This window comes from Copidosoma floridanum, unplaced genomic scaffold, assembly GCF_036245765.1.
Source record: "Copidosoma floridanum isolate Cflo_tuat_1 unplaced genomic scaffold, Cflo_Japanese_pri ptg000034l, whole genome shotgun sequence".
NCBI classification, from domain to species: domain Eukaryota; kingdom Metazoa; phylum Arthropoda; class Insecta; order Hymenoptera; family Encyrtidae; genus Copidosoma; species Copidosoma floridanum.
Genome location: NW_028321911.1, coordinates 10,767,689 through 10,778,142, shown reverse-complemented (window position 1 = coordinate 10,778,142; position 10,454 = coordinate 10,767,689). Strand labels below are relative to the sequence as shown.

General features: G+C 37.7%; 1 protein-coding gene across 2 annotated transcripts in view; it reads left to right on the top strand.

Annotated features, from left to right (window-relative positions):
• Positions 1–710: 710 nt before the first annotated feature.
• lt (vacuolar protein sorting-associated protein light) overlaps positions 711–10,454 on the top strand; it is a 246,704-nt gene continuing 236,960 nt past the window's right edge. Inside the window, exons 1-6 of one of the 2 annotated variants that reach the window (XM_089597622.1) lie at positions 711–830; positions 917–1,054; positions 1,149–1,200; positions 1,285–1,431; positions 1,518–1,716; positions 1,832–1,986. In XM_089597622.1, coding sequence (XP_089453748.1) covers positions 807–830; positions 917–1,054; positions 1,149–1,200; positions 1,285–1,431; positions 1,518–1,716; positions 1,832–1,986 — 715 coding nt within the window. In that variant the 5' untranslated portion in view covers positions 711–806. Of the gene's footprint in view, positions 831–916; positions 1,055–1,148; positions 1,432–1,517; positions 1,717–1,831; positions 1,987–10,454 lie in introns of both variants that reach the window. The other variant, XM_089597621.1, reaches the window with a different exon arrangement.

Genomic DNA, 10,454 nt, shown 5'->3' with positions numbered 1-10,454 from the left:
GTTTTTTTATTTATTCAATTAATAAACGAAGCGGCCAGTAAGTGCTCCAAGTTGATTGGTGATTAGTGCTTTTGTTATTTCATTTATCATTTTAATGATCAAAGCGGCCAGTAAGCGCCCCGGGTTGTGTGGGGATTGGCGCTTGTGTTATTTTATTAATTATATTAATAAACTAAGCGGCCAGTAAGCGCTCCGGGTTGTGCGGGGATTGGCGCTTGTGTTATTTTATTTATTGTATTAAAAAACAAAGCGGCCAGTAAGCGCCCCAGGTTGTGTAGGGATTGGCGCTTGTGTTTTTTTATTTATTCAATTAATAAACAAAGCGGCTAGTAAGCGCTCCGGGTTGTGCGGGGATCGGCGCTTGCGTTATTGTTTAATGTATTTTATTAATTAATAAAGCTTGTGATACTGCTTTTAGGCGCGTGGGGTTATTGGGTTAAATAGCTTAGGATTAATTTATCAAGTTATGGTGTATGAAATATTGTCGAGTTATCTGGGGTTTTGCGTCTTGCTCCATATAGCCAATTTTAATTTCCCGCAAGTTTGCCAGTCACATTTGAGAGCACTGCTTCAACGTAGCTGACGACAGTTTTTATGAAAACTGGTATTGGGTGAGCTGAAGTTAGTCACTGAGGGCTGGACAAATTATCCTGCCCCCAATACTGATGTGAACAGCCCCAGAAGAATCGGTGGCCTGCCTACTCTATCTATAATATCTCCATGGTGTCAGGCTTAAGTAGGAAGGATCGTGATTGTACAGTTTGTAGTTGTACCTATTTAGTTGGTGGTTTGACAGGAAACCACTTATGATGAAAAAGAGTCAAGTAGAGGTATAAACTCCAAACCATGAGTGGCTTCACTGTACTTAAATATTGCTCGTTAGTTTGTTTATTTTGATGTTAACCATAATTTTTAGGAAAAGGGAAGTCACACAAATGATTCTGACGTGGATGAGGAAGAGACGGAGCCTCTACTAAAATATGTGCGGATGCGTAATGATGTTGTTAATATTTTACAAAAAGATGCTGCTAGCTGCATTGTTGCTCATCCTAAGGTATTCTTATATTTATTAAAAGTGATGAGAAATGTGTATGTTATGAAAATTAAATTTAATTTTATTTTTGGATACATTTGTCTGGGCGTTGCAGTTTTTATGTTTGGGCTCACATTGGGGCACAATTCATATACTTGACCATCAAGGTAATAGTATCAGATCGAAGAGTCTCCAAGCACACACAGTGGCTGTGAACCAAATATCTATTGATCAGAATGGTGACTTTATCGCTTCGTGTAGTAACGATGGACGAGTTTTTATTTATGGACTGTACAGCACTGAAAATAACCACAATATAAGCACTGGTCACTGGGTTAAGAACATAGCTATTGATCCACTGTATTACAAAAGTGGCAGTGGAAGAAAGTTTATCATTGGTCATCCCTATATTTACATGCATATATTACTTTATTTGTGCATTAAAACAAATTTTTTTTACCTACTGATTGTTTTCTGTTCGTAGGAAAAGACCAATTAGTTATGTATGAAAAAACTTTTTTATCTCGCATAAAATCAACTGTTCTCTGGGAAGCAGAAGGAAGCGTGCGTGCTATAGCATGGGCTGGACACTTTATTGCATGGGCCTCTGACACTGGTGTAAGAGTATATGATTTGAATGATAGAAGCTCTCTAGGACTAATCAAGTGGACTGAAAGTTCAGAGTAAATTAAATTTAATTAGTAGTGCAAACTACACAAATAGTTTTTTTATTTCAAAAATATTTTTCTCAGCAATTTTGTTACTCTCTATAGAATTTGTTAATCTTTTAATTTATAGAACAGTGCCAGATCAGTATAGATGTAATCTCATGTGGAGTAATGATAGAACTTTATTGATTGGATGGGTAGATACTGTCAGAATATGTCGAATAAAAAAGTGCTTTAATCACGAATCAGGGAATCGGGATTCATCATCATTTGTTATAGAACCAGGTAAAAAGCTTTATATTCTGAAAATACGACCCTAATGTTGAATCGCTGGGTATGTCTCCATGCACACTTCAAGCCAGTGAAATTAGACCAAAAAAAAAAATTTGCAGATGCCATTACGCACAGGTATATAGTTTAAAGTCTTTATACGCATAGGTTTTGAATGTTCTTCTCAAGTTGATCCCAATTTCAAAGTGGCAAACAAGATTAAATAACATTTTTGTGTGCTGAAATCTCTGACAAAAGTAGTTTGTAATTTGCTCCTATCGTATTTTTTAGTTTGCAAAACCTGATTGTAGAAAACGTGCAGATAATAAAAATCCAGTGTAATTGAGATCGGTTGGATCCAACCCGATCAAAAATTGTAGAGAGTAGTGAGCTTCGAGGGAGTGAGGAGACATCGAAGGAACTGCTGCTGAATGGTCAGCTGCCATTTGAGGCTCTTGGGGACCTTAGTCATATATTTGTACCTATGTTTGTATCCATACATATATTATATGTTTTTTTTTTTTTTTTTTATATTCATCATCGCCCCCTAAGGGGTTCAGACATGGGTATTTTGACACTATAAAGTGTATTTAGCCATACGTTGGTTAATTAACGGTAGGTGTGAAACGGTAGGAAAATCGTTAGGTTTCAATGAAGCTCAAATTTCCTCCAGAAAAAAACCTCATTTATTAATGAAAATTTTTGTACAGAGTGGGATTTGAACTCCGGCCATCAAGATCTGTAGGTAGTCACGCTACCGATAGAGCTATCATGTGGCTTCTACATATATATATATATATATATATATATATATATATATATATATATATATATATGCTTAATGCTACGTTTTCAAGCTCACGCCTTTCGCCATGAGCCTCAAATGGCGGACATTATCTCCTTACTCCCTCGAAGCTCACTAGTAGATTAAGCATAGAGGTATAAGAATAGAGGAGAAAAGCGCTATACTAGCCCATAAGCGGCAGCGATAGCATAACTAAGTGTAACGGGGCATCTGTCCTTGTTGTCAAAGCCACGTTAATGGCTACTTCTTCGTCCTGAATCCTACAGTTGATTCAATCTCATGTATGACTCGACCAATAATATAACTGCCAGACAAAGACAGATGCCCCGTTACGTAGCGAATTCTGCTGTCGCATATCACGCCCCCTTTTCTCCTCTATTCTTATACATCCATGAGATTAAGAGGCGGTCGGTAGGCCATCTGTAGGTTACGTACTTAGTTAACGAAGGGCCTAATGAGTACCGAGTACTGACTACTAACACAGTTTATACGTTGCAACAATCGGTGCTAAAAAGTTTCCGCCACACGGAGAGGGAATTTACGGGTTTATCGCATGGAGGGTATCTGGCTGTTAGCGCATGCAGCCTCCCCATGCGTCTAAAACGCGAAGCTGATGCGCTGGATGCCAGCCAGTGCTTGTGTTAAGGCCCGTAGAGTGTTACATGCTATCAACACATGTGAGTACACGGCTGCGAACCAAGAAAAGCCGTAGCCGAAACTCATCGACTATGTCCGAGCTGAAAACGCAAGGAGCATGATGGGTTTAACGCATGGTGGCTCTTGCGTTTTGGGTATCAGCTGATGGTTGGCGCAAGAGTCTGCTATATACGTATATGTATACACGTTATGCATATATGATTCTCATAGCCTTTCGATTCTTTCCAATGTACTAAGTGCAGCAATTTTGAGATGTGCATTGTGTACGAGTGACAAACGGTGTAACAGCTTATGCATCTCATCGCAAATCATTTAATTTGGTACGTAAGTATATAAAGATGATGCATTCGCACAAAATTTTCAATGTTGTGGTATTTCTAACCAAAACATCAGAAATAAGTTTACACACATATGTGTATATATGTAAATATACATATATGTACGTTAGAATAGGCAGTAATAATTTATTTGTCAAATATTTATCAAAAAATATCTTATTGCAACAATACTTATCTTGTATCAGAAACGCAAACGTAAATCTTGAGTACGTCAACAGCTCTTTAGAAATAATCTGTTGGTGTATCGGTTTGACACTTACAATTATGTTATGTTTGATTGATATAGGACCCTGTGCACATGATTTCTAATTTACTGAATTGTCTCCGTTCATAAGCACTCAAGATATTTAATTCACTACAAAGTCTTAAAGTCTTGCATGTTAGACTTTGGTTATGGATAATTTTCAACAACAAGCAGGAGACTTTTCAGAATCACTTGTACAACCTTCGTTATCTTCCAATGGTTTGCTTCTTATTGTATTATCATCATTACCTTGCGTGTTTTACATAAAGTATAAACAATGTTAAATGTATACATATTTACATGTATATATACATACATAGCATATATATAGGCGCTCGCGCCTCTTGCCAACGCCGCCAACTATCAGCTGATACCCAAAACGCAAGAGCCACCATGCGTTAAACCCATCATGCTCCTTGCGTTTTCAGCTCGGACATAGTCGATGAGTTTCGGCTACGGCTTTTCTTGGTTCGCAGCCGTGTACTCACATGTGTTGATAGCATGTAACACTCTACTGGCCTTAACACAAGCACTGGCTGGCATCCAGTGCATCAGCTTCGCGTTTTAGACGCATGGGGAGGCTGCATGCGCTAACAGCCAGATACCCTCCATGCGATAAACCCGTAAATTCCCTCTCCGTGCAGGCGCCGTGTTCTTGGAAGTATAGCCCGGGAACATTTAAAAATAATGAATTTCGATTTTATAAATTTAGTACTTATTCCTTAAGAAACGTTGTCATGAAATGTTTTGTTTCTAGTTAAGGTATTAAAATCGGCAACAAGTACATTGTACGAATATTTTGTAATAAAAAATGCATATTTAAAAATAATCTTGTAAAAATTTAAAAAAAAATCTACACTGGAAAAAAGTTGGTCGCCCTGCGCCACCGAATACAGTCACGCCGTGCACTCACTTTCTTGGTCGCGCCGCATGCCTGTTTTGGGCGCGCGGCGCACCCAAAGTACCTGGCGCGCGCCCAAAACAGGCATGCGGCGCGACCAAGAAAGTGAGTGCACGGCGTGACTGTATTCGGTGGCGCAGGGCGACCAACTTTTTTCCAGTGTACTGTTAAAATCAGGATGTTAATATAACGATGGGGAAATAATAGTGTGCATGAATACATAAATTTGATAACAATGTAGGAATTTTAGAATAATAATAGTATGGTGAAAATTGTAGGAAAACTTTGTAACTATTGTATAGGTTATGAAAAATTTTATAACTGAGATCACGCCTACAACATAAAATCCATAATCAACATTTGCAATGAAACATTTATATTGATTTAGCTTCTTCTTCGAGTGATTATTATGAATATATTTATCTGTGACCATCCTTTAGAAATCGTAAAAAAACTTATGACCTTGCTTCATTTTGATACATTTTTAGAATTGAGATATGCTCAAGAAAAACCTCCTTTTACTTTAACCATTTTACTTCATTCAATAAGTATTTATAATAAATAAAAAGCATCTATATGATTTGTAACACGTGTAACTACATGTATTGTATTGAAATACAATAAAAATCCATTTTTCTAAACAGCTTACCGGAAACAGTAAAAGAAGTTAGAGAGATCATTTAATTAAATGAGGGTGTGTTGTTATCTGTATACTGAAAAATCAGTACCACGTGACGACACGGTACAACGAGATCGTTTTATCGTTTGAGCTTGGATTTAATTTTAAAATTTAGCCATTCTATTTAGATGAAATAATTGTTAGAAACATGTTTAATCAAAAACGTTTAGGGGGGTTGGCGTGCGCAGCGTGCAGAGGGCGAAACCCCCTAGTACATATATATATATCTAAGGGGTCAAATTTATGGACGGTATTTTTTAATAGAGTATCAAAATTGTATAAACTGTGGTATTAAGGCAATTAATATAATTAATAAGCCCTTGGTGCCCGCATTTTGTAACACTCGCTAATGTCCTCGTTACTTAGTAAGTCTGAAAAAACATATATGACGTCGCCTCAATAGAAGTTACAGAAGGTTCTAGTAGAGCGCTCTGTATTTAAAATCCAACTTAATACAGTTGCATTATAAACGTTACCATAAATAATAAGTTTTGGTTGTCAGACACCCGATGTATGAAAGGAAAGGTGAAGTCCCACGGCGCGTAACAGAGCTGCGAAATAGACTCTGCACAATGTAACGAGCCAATCTGAGCTAGCGATCCCTTGAATCTATTTCGCAACTCTATGTCTTGTCTTTATCTTTTGTGGTTAGCCATATTAAATCTGTTTTTTATTTTTGGATTTGTAAATCTGTATACTCGAGAACAATAGTTCGAGGCACCGTCGATTCTTACTACTCCTACAGCATAGTATGCATTGCACCGCAGAGCCAGGCACTGTTTCCCTTACTCCCAGATGACATGGTAGCATTACACTATACTGACGATGAGCTCAATAGCGTATGGATCATATGGAAAAAATCACAGAGGTACCTGCTAAAAAGTAACGGAGCGGGGTCTTGAACTTGAGCCCTACAGACGAAAGGCAAGCCCTCTACCACTTAGGCCACTGGGAACTCTATGACGTGCCGTGACTCTGTACTCTGAGAGAAATCCTGAGCAGAAATTGTAAGTAGGCGGTCAGTGGAGCCTACTTGGGCTACCTCTTTAGCCCACTGAGGTCTTATGTTGATAGGGGCAGGGGGCGTTTGGTAGGCGCTAAGTATACAGCCAGTGTTGGCGAAGAGGATCTTCGCATACCCCCACCGCATTCGGAACTTTCCAGAGCGCTTACTGGCCACTCTATTGAATAAATAATCTGTAACTTATAACACAAGCGCCTATCACCGGATGACCTGGAGCGCTTACAGGCTACTCTATAAAATAGTTAATTATTAATAAATAACACAAGCACTTATCACTCGATGACCCGGGGCACTTACGGCCTACTCTGTTAAATAATAAATCATTAATGAATATCACAAACGCCTATCACCGGATGACCTGGAGCGCTTACAGGCTACTCTATGAAATAGTTAATTATTAATAAATAACACAAGCACTTATCACTCGATGACCCGGGGCACTTACTGCCTACTCTGTTAAATAATAAATTATTAATGAATGTCACAAGCGCCTATCACCCAATAAGCCGGAGCGCTTACAGGCCACGCTGTTAAATAATTAATTATTAATAAATAATACAAGTGCCTGTTACCCAATGGCCCAGGGTACTTATAGATCACACTATTTAATAATAATATCTTAATTAATAACGAATGTCAGTACTCAATATTTTTAATAATTACCAAATATGACAAACATCTTTGGTAATTGGCGATCTGGTTATTAATTATCAACTTGTTATTTAGTAGAGTGGCCAGTAAACGCCCCGGGTCATCGGGTGGTTGGCTCTTGTGTTATCTAGGGATAATTAATTATTTAATATATATATATTTATTAGTTTTCAACCAATTAGGTCCAGAAAACGGACTCAGTACAATGATCAATACAAACAAAATTGTAACATTACCTTAATCCTAAGGCTTTTACCTTTACAAAATTTCATAGTTTACATAATCTTCATACTTTACATACTTTACATAAATTATTTAAATCACAGACCCAATTTGTATTTACTAATTCCACTATCTTTTCACTTCTTATACAATAACTTTCAATAATCCATTTATCTTATTTGCTACTACGTACATATGAATATTCATTCAGCGCTTATTACAGTTCCGGCCCTTTTTTCTCATACGAATTACTCATTCCACCCCATATTTTTGCAATTTTTTACGAGCTAACCTCCTTTAACATTTTTTGTACATCTAGCTCTCCATTCATTAGGTTACTTACCTTGTTTTCCTTTACAATTCTACATTTCTTTATTAAATGTTCCAAACTCCCTTCCTTACAATTACACAATTCGCATAGCTTTTTATCATTTTCTAACCAATACCTATTTCCCCCATCCAGATTCCCACATCTGGCTTTTGCCACATGACTTATACAAATCTCCCTGATTTGCTTGCTTAAATACTCCTCCCTTCCAATCCCCATAATATCCTTATACCTAGGGTTGTACTTTGAGTTTTTAATTTTAGCTTCCGTTACTTGATTGCTTATATCACTCATACGCTCTTCTATCCTATCCTTTACTAATATGTCTTGACTTCTCCATATCTCTACTAATTTTTCACTATACCCTAGATTATTTAGAAATATATGCCTTTCCTTTTTTAACATCCCTCCTGTCTCGTTTTCATACGCTTCCTTATAGCACAGTTTCGTGAGCCTGTCCTCCCTCTGCTTGTACATTTTTTTATTAAACCTTGTTGCTACTTTTCGAAAGTGTACGCCTAACTTTTCCAAACCTGTCTCTTTCAATACAATGTATCTAGGCATGCAAAAATCCAACCTTAAAACCCAACGATAATAGTCCATTTGAATTCTTTCCAACACTTTCCACTCTCTCCACCCAAAGATTTCGGCCCCGTAACTTATTGTACTCCTAACTAGATAATTGAACAACATCCGCCTCCTCATAAAATCTTCCTTACACAACCTCTTCCCTATTCCCCACACTTTCCTGACCGCAATAGTTCCCTTCCTTTTTAAGTCATTTATGTGATCAGAATAGTCCCCTTTTTTATTAAATGTGAATCCTAAATACTTAAAGCTTTTTACCTCCTCTATTTTCCCCTCTTTAAATATCCATCCTTCCTTATTTACTTTCTCCTTGCTGTTAAAAACCATTACCTTTGATTTCTCAAAACTTATACATAAATCCCTTTCCCTGCTTAATTTCCTTAACGTATCTATCATATCCACTAGAGCTTCTTTGTTCAAGGCCAACAACACTATGTCATCTGCGTATGCTAGCGACCACACCCTTCCTTTATTAATCAAAATTCCGCCTACGTTCCTTTCTTTTAATACATTTTCTAACTCGGCAACGTACATGCAAAATAGAGCTGGGCTTAACAGACATCCCTGTCTTAAACCTTTTGAAGTCCAAAATTCATCCGAAAGCCCCTCGTTACCCCGAATCCTTACCTTTGTCTCAGTGTATAATTCTTTGATTCTACTTATTAAATTTTTACTAAATCCCCTTCTGCTCAATATTACCCACAATTTTTGCCTGTTCACCGTGTCAAATGCTGCTTTAAAGTCCACAAACAGTGCAAATACTTTATCTTTCCCTCTTATCAAGTCTTCCCTTTGTACTATATGATTCAGAATGAAAATATTATCCAGAGTCCATCTACCTTTCCGAAACCCCACCTGCCCCTTCGGTAGCACCCTCTTTTCTTCCATTTCCGCTAACAGCTTCCCTTTTAGTATCTCTGTATACAACTTATAATCCGTAGGGAGCAAGAATATTCCTCTGTAGTTTTTTGGGACATTACTGTCCCCCTTTTTATACAACGGGACTACTACCGCTGTTTTCCAGGCTTCCAGAACCCTTTCCCCCCTCCATACTTTATTTAGTAACTCCCTTAACCCATTTAACTCCTGACCCGGCGTAGATCCAGGCTTCGTTTGGTATCCCATCGTGTCCCGCTGCCTTTTTTCTTTTTCAATTCCTAATTGCCACCTCTATATTTGCTTTACTTATGCCCTCTTCTTCATCCCCATTGACTCGATCGTTTTCCCATAAACCTACACATTTTTCTCTTTTGCCTTCTAGCAGCTCCCTAAAATGTTCTTCCCATGCGTTCAACTTTATGTTATTGACAATATTCTCTCTCTTTTTTCTAAATTTATTGAGATATTTCCAAACGTCACTCTCGTACTTAATGTTTCTCAGTTCTTCGACCTGTCTTTTCTTCAAATCTCTTTCCTTTTCCTGGCACATTTCTTTCCATTCTTTCCTAGCTTTCAATATTCCTGTTTTTCTACCCACCCCTTTTTCCACCTACTTAACAGCCTTTTTGCCTTCCTCTTTTTATTTTTACAGTCTCTGTCCCACCAAATCCTGTAACCTAATTTCTTTTTCCTGAAAATTAACTTTTTTTTAATCATGGCACCCATTACATGCTCGTTTAGTTTTCTCCGTCTCCTCCGTCCCTCCTGTAGTAACACCTATACTTTCTTCTGTTCCTACCTTGTATAATTCAATACCCTCCTCCGTCCATGTATACACTTCTTTTTTGCTAATTCTTTGTTTTCTGCCTTTGTTAGTTTCTTGGCCGTCTATAACCCCACCCCCTACTGATACTTCTAGCGGCATATGGTCCGACTCTATCTTATTTCCTTCTTTAAATCCCTGGACAAACTTAAACATTTCTTCATTTGTTAACATAATCAATCACCGATTTCCCCCTGGCACCTATATATGTGTATTCCCCCCCATAATCCCCCTTCATTGACCCGTTCAGCAGAAACCATCCTTTGTTGTTTATCAATTCTTTAAGTCGTCTGCCTTCGTTACTTATCATTCTATCTTTACTACACCTTTCCTCGCTCCATTCC